Source organism: Lynx canadensis, chromosome B1, assembly GCF_007474595.2.
Source record: "Lynx canadensis isolate LIC74 chromosome B1, mLynCan4.pri.v2, whole genome shotgun sequence".
NCBI lineage: Eukaryota > Metazoa > Chordata > Mammalia > Carnivora > Felidae > Lynx > Lynx canadensis.
In genome coordinates this window covers 160,517,699-160,534,906 of record NC_044306.2, presented here as the reverse complement: position 1 = coordinate 160,534,906, position 17,208 = coordinate 160,517,699, and the positions used below count along the sequence as shown (strand labels likewise).

Here is a 17,208-nt window from a genome sequence, read left to right as displayed (position 1 = left end):
TCTTCTAGCTCTGTGTGACCCAGATATTCTCATCTCACACAAGAGACCATGGATTTAGGGAAGGCCCCAGATGGGATGCTTCTAGACATGATACCCTGTGAGGGCTAAAACACTTAAATAAATTTTTTAATGTTTATTTTTTGAGAGACAGAGACAGAGTGTGAGTAGGGGAGAGACAGACAGAGAGGGAGACACAGAATCTGAAGCAAGCTCCAGGCTCTGAGCTATCAGCACAGAGCCCGATGCGGGGCTCAAACTCACAAACCGTGAGATCATGACCTAAGCCAAAGTCGGACGTTTAACCGACTGAACCACCCAGGTGCCCCTAAAACACTTTTTTATGTTGTGGGGCTGCCTTTTATTATGCTACTGAGGGGTGGAGGGTTCTGCAAAGAGAAGAAAAGGAGATAAGAGGAGATAAGGGTTGGGAATAGGCTAGGGTATGGATCAGGTTGTCCAGGAGGAAACTGGGATTTCTGAAAAAACAACGTTGAAGAGGAACTAGTGAGGAAACAAGCAGCATGTACTGATCCTCATGGGAGAGGATGAATCAGAGGGCCCTGTGGGAAGTCAGACCGCCAGGCTTTATTCTTCTGTTTCCCAGCCTTTCACACATCATGGCATACATTGAGAATGATGATATTTTCATGTCACGCTGGTATAAACAGGCAAGTTGCTTGGGTAGGTGACCACTGGGGGCTCTGTAGTCCTGAGTCCTACCAATAGGAAGCTCTATAGTGATCAACTGGCTATGAGAACTTGAGGAAGCTCCTTAAAAACAGTGCCAGTCAGTTCAACTCGAGAGGTAAGCTTAGAGGGTCTTTACTGTCCCTTCTGGGGTTTTTTAAATTCACCTATTCTAGAGGTAAGCACATGAAGGCACAGAAAAGAAGCAGAAAGAACACAGCTATAGGATGGACACCAGACCTGTGCTGTGCTGATGGAGATGGTATGGTAAGAAATATCCAGAGGGCTCAGACTTAGTATGGCCAGATGCAGATTCAACCTCAGGGACAAATGGGTGGGCTCTAGGGTCATGCTGGGGAAGGTCTCATCTCCGCAGAGATCTAGGGAACTGAAAGGCAGTTCAGCATAAGCCCAAGATCAGAAAGAAAGGGTGAGAACCACTGGGGAAGGAGTGCTTCTAGGTGTCAAGGCCTGTAGAGCTAAAGGGAGTGGGGCCACAGAACCATTTAGGGCTCTGCACTAAAGCTAAGCTGGCTGAAGAGCATGGGGCCATACTTATAACTTGCCCTAACTGTACAACAGAGTTTACACACTAAAATGCCTTACAAGGCTGTCAAGACCAGTTGTCTTATACTTTGTACTGTGGGGTGGCAGCAGGGAAAAGTAATCTAAAACCAGGGGCAGCAGACTACCTGTAGGGGAGACTTCTCTTTGAAGGTTGCTCTCCAGGTGCCATTTTCTGTTCCTGGAGATCACTAACTTAGGGAGAAGAGAACTCATGTAACTTTGGTGGCTTTAACCAAAGTTCTATTGCTAATGGTAGGTGCATTTTCTTCTGTAATCTGCGTGTGTTTAGTTAACTCTGGAATCTGATGTGGGAGCAGCATGGCTCTAGTTTCACTAATGAGGTAGCTCTGTGGGGGTTTGGAGGCTACAAGGTCTGATTCAATAGGATTTCCAGTTACTAGGGCTGAATAAATGGCCACGTTTTCAAGACTGACTAATTAAAACTTGGAGGAGGAAAGTTTCATTTTCTATCAGGATTCATTTAAGACAAAATGATTGAGCTGGCCTTATTCAGAAGAGCCACCCATACCTTTCTACTAGTAATGAATATTAATGTACAGTTACCAAAAATAACTTCAGCAAGGACCACATTTGTCAATTGTAGAGTTGGCATCCAAATGCCTAACAAAGTGAACCCTAGTGTTGGGGGATGGGACGAGGTTCAAGAAAAGCTCAACGCTTTTCTAAAGATTTTATATTTTAAATCAAGTATGTTTATTATAATTTAGCAAGCCAGCTGCTCTCCAACAAAACCCACTAAACACCTTGCTTGCTTCTTTTCCCCTTAAGAGCTGAACCTTATCACATCTCACTCGCATCAATACTAATTTTCCACCTGGCTTTATCCTTCTCTTCCTTGTTTCAGTCATCCCCTGGGAAAGACATTCATCCCTCACTGGCTTATAAATGAATGCCCTCATTACCTCACCCCATTGATGGAGATTTATTTACTCTGAGTGAAGAGATGATAATTAGACACTGTGATTGGGAGGGGTTGAGGCAAAATAATATTGTTCCTGTCCTTTTCTCTAGTAACTAACATTTTCTTCTTTTCACGGGGAGACCTTTAGAGGTTTTTATTCCACTGATAAAATGGCCAACAACTAAAACCACTGAGTTCTGGGAATAGTCCCAGGGCATTAAGAGGAGATAAAAAATACTGGAAACCTCTCTAAGAACCAACGCCAACTACACTAGCTTGAATCAGTGATAATAGAAAATGGCAGATCTTCCCGACCTCCCACGGGACTGATAGAAGAGCTTTCCCAGCCCCTTCTCACACTGACTTAAAAATAAGAGAGGCACAGGGGTTAGGATTCTGTAAGGTTTATCTAATTTAAATGTAGGAGATATCTTTTTACTGTCATGAGAAAAACCGATCCTAGGATCCCAGCAAATGCAACTTAAAAAGTTAAACATCAGAGCACCATTCACCTCACTCTCCATTCCTACAGGTATCTCCCCATAGCAGAGAACATTGTCCTAGGATGGACAGTCATACAGAGGTCATCAGAGCCCCCAGAGAATGGTTCAAACTTCTAGTCCCTCTTGCCCCTGCCAAAGTATTAGCAATGTGAATCAGCTTTAGTTAACTATCTCACAGAAGCATCTCATGCTTCTTTGTCTTCTACTAAAGTAGTACTTGTTCTATGAAATTGAAGAATATGATTCCAATTCTGGAGGTGGGTGGTGTTAGGGGTGAGGGATCAGGCATGAGAAATAAATATTATTTTGGCTTTGGTGATCTTTCCCTGTGGAAAGGGGCAATACAGATAAAGAATAGAAATAGGGGATGTGCTGATACCAGACACAGCTTATATGTAAGCCCAGTAGACCCTGGCCTTCATGGAGTTATTTAAGAGTCCCTGCAAAACCTTCCAGAAATAAAAATAATTTTATATACACCTGGAAGTTCACCATTCGGCATTATATCTCCAGAAGACACTTTTCAAAGTATAAGTGTTGTTTGAGAAGATTAAAGAAGAAACCATTCTTACCAACCAGTGCACACGGGGGTGGGGTGAGCTGGGAAAGAGTTTGGATGGAAAGGATGGGAAGTTGGAAAATGAGACCCAACCAAGGAAGGAGTGACAGAGGGCAGACACCCCGAGGAAGACTCTTCCCCCGAACTTGCTAAATTTTATCTTCCTCTGAGCTCTGGGGTCTCAGATGCTTTGTGCATCTACACAGGAAGGCTGTTGGGGGGGTGGGGCAAGCAGAGCTGTGGCAGCCTCAGGGAGGAAGAAGGTGGTGGCCCCATGGCAGGAAAAGGAAGCCAGAGGCCCTGCTCTGAGGTGACTCACCTCACACCCATTCATTTCAGAGTTGCATCTGCCATTTGCTCATCTGAGGAGGGCAGAAGAGAGGCAATGGAGAAAAGCTGCCCAAGGGGGCAGGTGAACCTTCCATCACAAGTCTGAATTGACCTCAATCACAGAAAGAATCAGGTGCCCTTTCTTTCTTCCTGCCCCTCACCTGATTTCATTTCAGTTCTTTCATATAAGGTGAATCTCAAGAAAAGATTGAACATAGCCAGGATGACTGTGGTGTAATGTATGGTTTCCCACACCCCACCCCACCCCCCTGGCAAGAAATACAATGTAAATTGAATTTTCAGTCCTCCCCTCCCTCTCCAAGTTGGTTCTCCTCTCTCTCTCTCTCTCTCTCTCTCTCTCTCTCTCTCTCAAGACAACAAGGTAGTCAGGAGTCTGGATTGTGACTCAGACTGCCATGGTTCAAATTCTAGTTACTTCCTAGTTGTGGCCTTGGGCCAGTTTCTTAACCTTTCTGTACCTTGGTTCTCTTATCTGTCCAACTGAGCTAATAGTACCTACCATATAGCACTGTTGTGACAAGTGATTTAATACTTGGAGGATGACTGGAACAATACCTGGCAAGTATCAGTCATCACAAAGGGCAACATAATTATTCTGCCTTACAGGTAAGGGTGATCTGTGGTGGACTTAGAGACTGAGAAGAGCTCAGACCCCTAGTTGGTACAGTGCCCACAATAAATCTGCAGACTTCTTTTTAATAGATGAGTTCTTATCTCTGTGATCACTCTTCTTTTCTACATATAGTGTGGGATTTTAAATGATAAAGCTTCAGCAGGCTGCCTCCTCAGGGGGTTCCAAGAAACATGAACTGTTAGACTTGGGTTACAGTAAGTCACCTTCCTTTAAGTTCTGGTTAGTCAGACAGCTATTCCCTTTGCTAAAAACAGATACACTTGACTTTCTATCTGACCTAGGAACAGCAGGATTTTCTAAGGGTAATTTCTCCAAAGTGCATCTGGCTTAATTAGTAAAAGTCATTTTAGACTTGGGGTCCAGGGTCTTGGTTTGACGATACACTGAAGCACCCTTTACAAGCTTTAAAGCCTCACCTAAGTATGGTTCGAGATGAGGAGAGGTCAAAGTGCTTGATGCTCTAATCTATAAAATGGGAAGAATGAGAATGTCTCTAGAGTTGAGACTAGGAGTGTGGAAGTGCTTTGGGCTCCTGTGGGAGAGATGCTAGAGTGGTTCCAAGTAGTAGTATCTTCATGCATAACTAATTGTCTTTCCATGACCAAAGGGAAAATAGAAGTCAGATAAACTCTGGACAGGGTTTTAAAAAACAGGCAGCCGAAGGGGTCAACATTGCACCTGAAGGTTAATAATCATGGGCATTGTTGCATTCACCATCTACCCTAAACAAATTTCCCAATAACACAGATGCTTTTAAAAATAGATACATCAATCTAATGCACTTAAGGGGACATCTGCTTCCACTCCCTTCAGTCGTGATGTCAGATGCTTACCTTCTTGGAAAACTCCAGAAAAAAAGACTGGAATTTTTTAAAATGTGAAATCTCCCTCGATATATGCAATGTTAGCTCTGCAGCTAAGGGGAAGCTGCAATGTGACCGGGTAGAAAGAGCAAGCTTAAAGACCCTTGCCCTCCTGGCGGTTCTCTCCCTCTTGGCCTTAGTTTCCTGGGTTGCCAAAGCCAGGACCGAGTTTATAGCTGATCGTTTAAGGTGCCTTCCAGCTTTGAGACTCTGGCCGAGAACAGATTTGAGGGCGCTGGGCTCAGAGAGCGCAAGCAGGCACCTCTTCCGAAAGTTGCGCCCACAGCCCAGGGGAGAAGTTGAGTGGCGGTGCCGGGGGGGGGGGGGGGGGGAGGGGACCAGGGACGCAGCTCCTAACCTGGAGAGAGAACAGCGCGTTTCTCCCGGGCTGTGGGGAGAGTGGAAACGCACGGAGAAGGAAGGGTGATCGTGAGGTTTCTGAATGGTTCCTGGGGGAGCTGGGACTGGGGGGCAGACGGGGCGCCCTCGGAGCCGGGAAGCTGGGATGCGGCGGTGGAGCGCAGCGGGGTTTGAACTCCCGGGGTGCCGGCAGAAGCGACGGAAGATAGGGGGAGGGCGGCGAGGTGGGAGTCGAGCGCGAGGGGGACCCCGCATTCGCGAGACGGCCGCGGCGGGCAGGGGGTCGGGGCGCGTGCGGGGCTCACCTGGGTCTCCTCCTCGGAAAGGCCGGCCTCGGCCGCGATGAGGCACAGCGTGGTTGGGTCCGGGTGCTTGTTGACCTTGTTGAAGTTGTACTCCAGGATCTCCACCTGGTCCTCGGTGGGGCCGCTCGCGGTCTCCGCCGACATGGTCTCGGCGCGCCTGCGGGGAGGGAAGGAGCGGCGGCGGTGAGCGAGGCCGCGGGCGGACGGGTCGTGCGGAGGGAAGGAGATCCCGGGCGCGGCCGGCCCGGCACCTCTGCGCGCGGGGCTGTCCCCTTCCGCGGGCGCACGGTCGCGCGGGTCCCCGGGCTCCTGGCCGGGCGCGCCGAAGGGTCCCACCGCAGAGCCGCGCGTCCTCCGGCCTCCGGGCCTGCCCGGCGGTTCTCACGGCAACTTTCCGCGGGGCCCGGGGCCGGGGCGGCGGAGGACGATGACGCGCCCTCCTGGCCCGGAGGCTCCCAGGAACGAGCGGAGGAGGCTCGGCGGCGGTTTTGAAAATCGCCTTCAAAGGGACAGCCCTGACAGATCGCGGGGGTGGGGACACACCTCACCGGAACGCGTCGTTCTGTCTCTAACGTGGTTTAGCCTAGGAGGGCTGTACACCCCACCCCTACTACAAAGAAATGACCCGGACAGCAGTTACTTCTTAAAGGGGGGGGGGGGGCGCCTGGAGCAGCACTTTTCATCTCCCCCTTTCACGTCGTTCCCTCCTGGAGTTCTCAACGCCGGTAGCTGAGAGCATCAGGAGAAATGCTCACCTGAGGGCTTGTGTGAGTCACTCTGCAGTCTGCAGCCTGCTTCGCCATCCCTCCCACCCCTCCACCCCCGTTTTTCTAACTAAAGCCGAGAATCCACAGCCTCCCCTCAACGCGCGGTTCACTGCCTAGCGCTGTCTGGACATTGTAGCAGGGCGTACGTGGTCGAGAGCCCGCTTCATTACCAACTTCAAAGTCTCTCGTATTTTCCTTACTTCAGAGCCAAACATCGCTTTAGCAAATTCTGGGTACCACGACTTCCTGCTGCACCCTTTCCATACTTAAATAGCCTCTGGGCTGGGGCAAAACGAAACAAAACCAAACAAACAAACAAGGTAGATGTGCACCCCTCCTCCCCCTTCTCACAATTTAAGATGTAGGGAGGTGTAGGAAGTTACAGTCTTGAAGACCTCGGCTGAGGGTTTGGTGCAAACAGGTCAGGACTTGACTTTGCTGACAGTAAAAGACATGCACAAGTGTGGGAATCACGTTGGTTTGTTGTTTAAACAAACAATTGCAAAATCATCCAGCATAATCCTGAGTAGGTTTTGATGTGGTTGGTGCCTGGAGAGGAGCCACACTTCACTGATCTACCTGCATAGTGTACCTGATGCTGTTACAACCTTCTCTACTGTGACCTGCAGCTTGTGCTCCCTAATAAATGTCTTTACCTCTCCTCTGGGCCACTTGAAGAGGCTTTCAGGTAGGACAAGAAGCCATTCTACTGTAAGAGAGTCTTGGGCTCAAGGCACTTGTCCTATTACAGTGAAATCTTCCTGTTTTTAGGGTGTTATGTGCCCTCCCATTGAAAAATCTGTACCAATGGCTCCCGTCACAGTGCTCACAGGCTTAAGCCAGGTCAGAAATGCCTCCTCTCCTGTTGGCACCTATCTCCCCTTTTCTTTGACCCAGAAGTTCAGTACTGGAGAGAACCTTGGAGATTAACTTCTCTGGTCCTCTCCTGGAACAGCCCAGGATGTTGGCACAGGGAGACTGAGGCACAGGAAGACTCACTATCCCAGCGTTGCCCAGTGAGTGACCAGCACCCTGGAGTTTGAAAAGCCTTGGCTTCAGTGTCAGTCCTGTGCCTTGCGAGACCCTTCTCAGCAGCCCATTGTATCTTTAGTTTGGCAGAAAAAATCAGGAGGGCAACAGTTTAAAGGCAGGGGCTTTTGAATGAGCATTGAGTGTCTTCTAGAATACCAATTCCAGCCAAAGCTGCCCACTGGAACCACTCACCACTGTTCATTTTGCCTAAAAGAACACAGGAGAGGGGAAATGACAGCCTCTGATTTCTTACCCCAGAAAGTTTCCAGCTAATTCCATTGACACAATGATACTGCCTCTTCTCCGTGAAATTTGTGCTTCTTTGTAGGATCCTCAGTCCTTCAGAAGTATTAACCAAAGGTATGGATTTCTAAACTGGACTCAGGTTCAAGGACTGTTCTGCATGTACTTCTTTCTCTCTGTTACATATTTGCTATTAAATAACTCAAGGGCTGCTACTGTCCTTACATTTAAGCAGGTGCATTTTCTCTTATATTTTTGTGACTTCCTATTACAGGACTTTGTATGAGGTTTCATGGGTAGCTTCCGGTTGACTTTGAAGTACTCCTTGGGTTACTTGGCTGAGGGCCACTGGACTTGCTCGGCTGCTAAGGGAGACTCGTGGGCAGTCCATTTGAAAGTACGTATTTCTCCAAGGTACACCAAACAAACAAGCTTGATTTCTAGAAATGAGGACGAAAGATCTGACCTCTAAAGTCAGATCTATCTACTGTTTCTCCACAAAACTCAGTTTCTGTTATCTCAGTCCTCTTTGGTGGACAAGTGTTTGCAGCCGGTACTTGGTTTCTTCTCTCCCTCTCTTTTAAAGGAAATTTAAAAACCAAATCACCCCAGTAACCTTGGCTTTATAAAACTTCTCAACTCTTTCCAGTGAGGAAACTGTTGAAAAGCTTCTCTGAAGGTAGTCTAAACACTTGCAGATGAAAAGAACTAAAAATATTTTAAAGCTTCTTAAACTTTAATCTCTGCATAAGTTCTATTGTTGCTGTGGTTATAGTTCTATCTTCTGAAACATTCAAGAGTAATTTGTCCTGTGGTTGTGTTTTCTTTTGTGGTTGGAAAGGCCATGCATAAATCTTTTCAAGAGGTTAAATGAAAACTGCTGGCTCTTTCCTAAATGAATTCCAACACCTGGTTAGACAGTTTTACCCTTGTCCCCTAAGCCTGTAGTTATTTATTTTAAAGGTATTTATTATATGAACTAGCTCACAGAGAGTGCTACAAACTGGTAACCTTCTGACATTGCTGTGGGCTCATATTTACCATTTTCTCCCTCTCCCAGCCATCTGGTCTCTTTGTAAAGCCATTAATATCAAACCAAATGGTTATCGGTGGTAGATACTCCTCAGAAACAGTCCCATGGTGAGCTGGCCAAAAGAGAAAAAAAGCCGTTGAATCATTTTTTAGGGCCATCTCCCAATGTTCTTTAGCCCAAATCCCCTTTATATTCACTGTGGACTTTCAGGAAGCAATGGGCTCTTGAAGCATTTAGTATTTTCGTAAGTGAGAAAAATAATGTGCTCTTCTATCCACAAGAGAAGTGAAGGGTCTTTGGTTGGGGTTAGAGTCTCCCATATTCATCAGTTACAGAACTACTCTGGACAGGGTGCAAGGGACATCATCCAAGCTGTCAGTGTCTCCCAGAAGTTGACAGATAGGAGTGGAATATTGATCTGCCTCCCAGGCTAACATGAGGGCTGCTTTCAAAAGAGAATTTTAGTTTGAGTATTTGTTTTTGTTTTTTGTTTGATTAATGTCCTTAAGCATGGAGCAGTAGTGCTCATGTCTGGTGGGGACTCAGAGTCACCTGTAAAAATGTCCAGGGTCATGGGGCGCCTGGGTGGCACAGTTGGTTGAGCAACTGACTTCTGCTCAGGTTATGAGCTAATGGTTTGTGAGTTCGAGCCCCACATTGGGCTCTGTGCTGACAGCTCGGAACCTGGAGCCTGTTTCAGATTCTGTCTCCCTCTCTCCCTGCCCCTCCCCCACTCATGTTCTGTCTCTCTCTGTCTCAGAAATAATAAATATTAAAAAAAATTTTTTTTAAATGTCCAGTGTCACCACAGTCCTTCTGAATCAGAACAATTTTAGGAATCCAGGGTGGGAGAGGTATAAAGAGTATTTCAGCTCCTATAAGATTTCACAATTTCATCATTAAAATCAATGATAAGTGTTTAGAACTTCTTATACTTTACAGCTGTAAAAATGCATTAAAATATCTTCTACGTCTGATGCTGTCAGTCATCTCAACACTTGAGTGTAGGTTGAGGTAGTTTTAAAGGAATAAAGTTTTAAAAATAAAAAATATATACCTTGGGAAAAAAAATTTAGACACCATGCTATTAATCTTTTGTACGTATGGTCAGGAAAGAGGAAAATGCCTTTCAAATTATGAATTATCATGAGAAATTTTTCCCTGCTTTCAAAACTTTAGAAATAATATAAAACCCTTTTAAAAATCTTTCAGAAAAACGTATTTTTACATTGAAATCAGAGTCTAAGACAACAGATCATCGAAAGAAAGATTCCTTCCGTCTTTTCATATAAATATCTGTAATTGATTTAGAAGTTAAAAATTATAGTGGAAAGGACTGGGAAAACTTGACAAATGATTATCCTTCTCTAATTTCTTAAAGTTTCCAATCAGAAAAATGCTAAAATTAAGTTATTATTTATATGGATGAATTGTGTACTAGAACTTAAAACCGAACATTAGACTACAGATACACCAAATGTATATTTGTATACACAAAGCATCACTACTGTGTTCAGGGAAACAGGATTCCAAATAGAAATAGGAAAATATATATTTTTAAGTGCTATATCAATTCTAGTTTTACATATTTAAAAAAACTAGAGGAAAATATAACAAAACGTTAAAAGTGATTATACCTAGATTGTGGGTCTACAGATGCTATACCTTTTTTTCTTTATGTTTCTCTGGTTTTCCCCATTTTCTATAATAAGGATTTAGTATGTTGAAATTAGAAACTTTTTTTTTCTTAAAAAGACATCCCTGATCAGACTAATGATCCATCTTGCCCAGAGTTTTATCTGTATTGGTACCAAATTACATTTTCAGGGAAAAGATGGAAGTTTTCCATCAAGTCTACCCAGAAGATTAGGGAAGTGTACACTTTTATTTTCCACTCAAAGATCATTTAGGTATCAAAAGGATATTTGTAATATACATTTGAGTTATGAAGCATAAATTAACCCTAATGAACCCTGCTCAATTTAAGAATTAAATCATTACCAAGACTATGGAAGCTACTTGCATTGCCTTCCCAATCCCACCCTCTGGTTTATTTGCCCCTGGAGGAAATCAAAATTCTGATTTTTGTATTAATCATTCCTTTGACTTTTAAACTAGATTCTATCACTTATGTATGGATCCCTAAAAGAACATATTTGTTTTAGCTTTGTATATTTTTGAGTTGTATAAAAGTAGTATAAACTATACTATATATATTTTTTATATATACTATATTTTATATATACCATATATTTTTTATATAGTGTATATATACTATATGTAATATAGTATATAGTGTATATATATACTATATACTGTATGTAATATAGTATATAGTATATATAATATAAAATATAGTATATTTTATAGTATGTATATAATATAAAATATAGCATATTTTAATATTTAATATAATATATATTTAAATATATATTTAAATATATATTTAAAATAATATAATATTTAATATAATAATATTATATTATATAACTATATATATTATTTTTTAAAATTTTTTTAGAGAGAGAGAGAGCAAGTGGGGGAGAGAGGCAAAGAGAGAGAGAGAAGGAGGGAAGGAGGGAGAGAGAGAGAGAGAGAGGGAGAGAGAGTCTTAAGCAGGCTCCATGCTCAGTATGGAGCCTGATGTGGGGCTCGATACCATGATCCTGGATAGTGACCTGAGCCGAAATCAAGAGTCAGACACTCAACCCACTGAGCCACCTAGGCACCCCTATACTATACATAATTATTCTGTGAATTGCTTTTTTCATCAACATGTTTTCAAGATGCATCCATATTTCTGCATGTAGAGAAGTTCATTCATATTCAGTAGTGTTTCCATCTTGTGAATATACTATATTTAGGCCCTTTCCTGCTGGTGGATATTTGGATTGTTTTCAGTTTTTTAATATTATGAACATTGCCTCTCGGAACATTTTTTCATATGCCTTCTGAAGCACATCCAAGAGGTTTCTCTAGGGTATACATGAGTGAAACAGGTCATAAGATACGTGGCTTTTAACTTTTCAACAGGATATCAACTTCTTTTCCAAAGTTGTTGAACAAGATTGTGCTCCTACAAACAGTGTCTAGCATTTCCTTTGGTCTACATCCTCATCGATACGTGTGCTGTCAAACTTATTTTTTGCCAAAATTGTTATGTATTCTTTTTATCCATGAGTAATATCTAAACCTCTCACAGCTATTTATGTTTTCATCTTGCATAAGTTCTTGGGGCTAAAAGGTTCCATATGTTTACTGTTTACTGTTTAAAAGCATTTCCTGTTCCAGCCCAGCAGGAGATTTGAAGTATTTTTTGAGAGTTTACACTCTGTCTCCAGACTAGTTTATTTCCATGGGTCACAAAAAACAATACAAAAGATGTATGGAAAACCAATTATGGTAGATCTTTTGTCTGTCTTATGCTAGAAATGTTCCTATTTTCCCTTCTACAGAGCTCCTGGAAGTCAGGACTTGATTCTGAACTTTAAAACAAAACAAACCAAAACAAAACAAAATAAAACATGTTAACCATATCAATTATCCACTCCCCCACCGCCACCCAAAGTGAATATCAAAGTGTCTGAATGGAAACAACAGATATGGATTTTAAATGACTGAGTAGAAGAAGAAGAAAGGATGAAGGGATAGACAGGAAGTGTTAAAAAAGACCACTAGGGGGTGGATTTAAAATAGGTATAAACCTGTAAAACCAAATAATGTGCTCAAGTGTTTGGAGTGCCATACCATGAGCATGGAATGCTGAGCTCCAGTTCAAAAGCAATTTGTTCTTTCGGTTTCTCTCACAATCCTCTCCTAGTAATCAGAATGGAATTAGTCCTCTTTTGCTGCTGAGAAAGGTTAACTAACTTGTCTGCAGCATTGGAGGAAGACTCAGAATTCTACTTTTAATTCTGGCTCTAGCAGTAAAGGCAGTTTGTGGGGTTGTGAGTAACAAGATTGATTTATGCCTTTAAAATATATTCTCCTTATGCTCTACTGATGTCACAGATTCTAAGATATCACTGAATCAACTATTTGCATCATTGAGCTCTAATGTGAGTCATTGTCTGTTATTTACTGAAGAACTGGAGCTGGCAGCAGCCAGTCTTTCCCAGCGTGGGACAGGCACTGCTGACCTGTTGTGGTCTCTCCAGCGTCATCCCCTTTGCTGCTACTGCAGCCTTCATGCAGACCTCCACGTGCCTCCTGGGAAAGCCTTAGTGTCTACTTAACACCAAGGTAACTCACCCCCCCTCAACTTTTGTTCTGACTCCATTGTTTGAGGTGCAGATAAATTGGGGAGATTTGTTCAAGTTTGTCCATAAGATCGGAGCTCTTAAATTTTGACTCAGGGTAACAGCTTCGGGCACATGCAGAACCACCTGCCAGCTCACAATGACAAGCACGCTGTTCTCCCAGAACATGCTGCACTTGACTCAATGAGGCAGGAAGACTGAGATGCCAACTTGTACTTGAGTTTCTGCCATTCCAGCTAGTGGCCAGGGGCCACACCATCCCAAGTACCTCTTATCCCCACCAAGGTTTGTCAGGCAAAGGGGTCATCAGTTTGATTTTCGATGTTTCAGCCCTGCTCTGGGATTACATCTCTCTTGGGAGCTGGAAACCCAAGGCTTAAAAATATGAAGGGCTGCCTTCTTTTAAGTTCTGTATATCTGATGTGTGCTTTTTAAAATTTTTTTTAACATTTTTATTTGTTTTTGAGAGACAGAAAGAGACAGAGCACGAGCAGGGGAGGGACAGAGAGAGAGGGAGACACAGAACCAAAAGCAGGCTCCAGGCTCCAAGCTGTCAGCACAGAGCTTGATGCGGGGCTCGAACCACAAACTGTGAGACCATGACCTGAGCTGAAGTCGGATGCTCAACTGACTGAGCCACCCAGGCGCCCCTGATGTGTCCTTTTATGTGTGCTTTGTGTAGTTGCTAATTCAGCTTACAACTTTCCAGGCATTCCTCTTAATTCTCTTTCTTCTTGCCTTAGAAGCCCCTCTCTTCCAGGAAACCCAGCAGAATTAAGAGCAGAATGAAATTTGAGTTAATATAGTCCTGAGGACAAGCAGTTAGAAATCCCAAATAGTGACTGATGTGGGAAACAAAGGCAAAAGAAAAAATTAAATTTCCTTGCTACTTACAGCCCACTGACAAGTCTTTGAAACTGGCATAGTGACCTTCCTCTAGGAACTCAGCTGCCTGGATGCTAATACTTTGCTCAGGGCCAAAGGCAATATTAGCTTAACATTATCCCGACCTCCAAGATCCTATAAGTCTCCTTTAATATATAAAAATTCCTTTGGAAACTTCCTTTATCTCTACCCCCCAAATATATGTTAGCAATCATCCTCCAAGCATATGGCCCCCTGATATATATCTGAAGGGTCTCATGACTAAGGTTTTTATTTTTATTTACTTTTGAGAGAGAGAGACAGAGCATGAGTGGGGGAGGAGCAGAGAGAGAGGGAGACACAGACTCCAAAGCAGGGTCTAGGCTCTGAGCTATCAGCACAGAGCCCGACACAGGGCTTGAACCCACACTGTGAGATCATGACCTGAGCCGAAGTCGGACACCCAACCAACGGAGCCACCCAGGTGCCCCTCATGACTAAGGTTTTATTAAACAGTAATAAATGACCTTTTCTTAACAACAGCTAACTCCCTCAAGGGCCTGGAAAACTTGCTTCCAAAATTTCTTAGAGACCTAATGCTATCCCTAACCCCCTCCCAACTTGAAAGTATATAATTAATCATTTGTCACAACCCCAGTACAGCTCTTTCTGCCCACAGGTCCTGTCCCTGTGCTTTAATAAAACTGTGTTTTTGCACACAAGACATCTCAAGAATTCTTTCTTGGCCATCGGTTCTGAACCCCAACATTTCCACATCACTGATCATTCAAAACGTCACTTTGCCGAGCCTCCATTTCTTTCATGTAAAGAAGGGATATAGTAACACACACCTTCACCTAGCTCACAGCTTTGTTGTAAAGTTCATATGATATTATTGTAGGGAAGTATTCCTAAACTATAAAGTGCTTGCTTATGGAAGATATTGTTCTTTAAATAACTGTGAGCTAGGCGTTCAGTGGAGTGTCTCTTGGGTGGCAAGTTGGTAAGAACAGTTTATAAGTTTCACTCTTTCTGAGTTGCAATTTCTTTTTATTTTTTTAAAGTTTATTTTGAGAGAGAGAGCACATTCATGAGTGAGTGGGGGAGAGGCAGAGAGAGTGAGAGAGAGGAAATCACAAGCAGGCTCTGCACTGACAGCCCAATGCTGGGCTTGAACTCACAAACTGTGAGAACTCACAACTGAGCCAAAGTTGAACACTTAACCTATTGAGCCAATTTCTTTTAAAAATTTTTCTGGAATGGTAAAGCACAAGGGTTGAAATCAGAATCTTAAACACACACACACACACACACACACACACACACACACACACACACACACAGCAAAACCTGTCTATATTGCTCCATCATAAGATGTATCTCTGGATGGAAGTTTTCAAAACTAACGAGGTGGGGATAGAAGGGTGGAGGATGTCATATCTTAAGCATGTTTTCTCATTAGCACTTCTACATTGTGCGTTGATTTGAATTTAGTTGTTGGTATTTTTTTTTTTTTTGCTCATCTCACCACCACTTCTCAATTTATCCTTTCATCTATTAATGAGGAAGCATTAATAGATCAGAAGATGAGTAGCGAGGAGTTAAATATAAGTAGGAACAAATACTCTATGAGTTGGTGGGTAGATTTTTCTAGGCTGTGTTGGCGTAAGAGAATAATGACTAAATTGAAATCATTTTAAAATAATTTGAGGGCACCTGGGTGGCTCAGTCAGTTAAGTGTCTGACTCTTGATTTCCGCTCACCTCATGATCTCACAGTTCATGAGTTTGAGTCCTGCGTCGTGCTGTGTGCTGACATCATGGAGCCTGCTTGGGATTTTCTCTCTCTCTTCTGCCCTTTCCCCATGTGCACATGCTCTGTCTCTCTCGAAATAAATAAATAAACTTAAAAAAAATAATTTGTTCCTGGGCCTGTCTTCCCCACTAAATTATATGCTCTTCTGTGGGGGGGAGGGGGGGGTATGTCATCTCTTAAACATTTATATCTCTCCAGCATTCATTAGGAGTATCTGGCACTTAATAGGGCTCATTATTTGCTGACCTGAACTTAACCAATTGGCATCTGGCATGACTTGATTTAGGACATAAGTTGGAAAAACACTGTTTTGTATTTTCAACAACCAGGACTGACCATGTTCAAAACCAAAACATTACATTGGAAAAAAATAACTTTCCAGCCTTCTAATCTTTTGGTTCTTACTGCCTGAAACAGCATGGAGTAGATTCCTATCTTTTGAATTGCATACAGAAATCTCATCCCTGCTACAACAATAACAACATATTTATTGATCAATTACTATGTGCCTGGCATAGTCCTACATCTTAGATGCATTAACTCATATAATCATCAGAGGAAGCAGTATTATGGGATAGGTACTCTTACTGTCTCCATTTTATACATGTAGAAACTGATGTAAATGGAAACTTCTATACCTTTCCCAAGGAGATGTATATAACTTTCCCCAAATACAAATGTAGTGAGTAGTAGAGCAGGGATTCAAACCCAGAATGTCTAGCTTCTGCATCTGTGTTCTTAGCCACTACACTGTATTTCCTCTCTGCATTAAGTAGCCATGTAGACCAAAGAACCTTGATGGTGGTTGTGGAAAGAGGAGCAGTAAAGCCAGGTGGTACCTCCTGGGACAAAAGTAAGGCAGTGCCCTGTGTCTACCCTGGCTTCCCTGTGGGGTGGAGCCAGCCTGGCAGCAATGTCTCCCTCCCTGTGACATGTTTCGAAACCTTGGTGACCAACATGGCTCTGACCCAGTTAAATGGATTAGTGATTTCAGTTAATACCAGCAGCACCATCAACCAGGCTGGCTTTCTTTTCCACACATGCTCTTCTTTAATTGGTACAGACATAAATTGAAAGATGACATTATGTGAATAATATAGTGTACAAGTGAATAGTTTTCGGCATCTGACAGGATGGAATATAAAGGTTGGCTTCAACCAGGCCAGCTGGATCTTAGTGACTATTGCTGCTACCTAATTGCTAGATTTACAGTGTCACATTGAATTGATTAAGGAATCTCCTGAAGCTGTTGTTGAAACAAGTTCCTCAGTTGTCTAGACTTTCTACAGCTACTTATAGAAAATAGCAAGATATTATAAAGAGATATTGGAGGCAGTAGTGGGGGCGGGTGTGGGGAGTGTCTGTGAATGACTTCCAGCAGTGAATTAATCATTAACCCTGCACATACAATTCTTTGTGTACACATTGACTTCTTTTCATTGGT

The 17,208-nt window shown here is 43.1% G+C and overlaps 1 protein-coding gene across 3 annotated transcripts in view; it reads right to left on the bottom strand.

Moving 5' to 3' along the window:
• HOPX (HOP homeobox) overlaps nt 1-17,208 on the bottom strand; it is a 31,368-nt gene that overhangs the window by 1,565 nt on the left and 12,595 nt on the right. For 2 of the 3 annotated variants that reach the window (XM_030313808.1, XM_030313806.1), the window contains one exon: nt 5,752-5,908. In XM_030313808.1, the coding sequence (XP_030169668.1) occupies nt 5,752-5,895 (144 nt within the window). In that variant the 5' untranslated portion in view covers nt 5,896-5,908. Of the gene's footprint in view, nt 1-5,751; nt 5,909-6,718; nt 6,753-17,208 lie in introns of those variants that run through there. The other variant, XM_032592978.1, reaches the window with a different exon arrangement.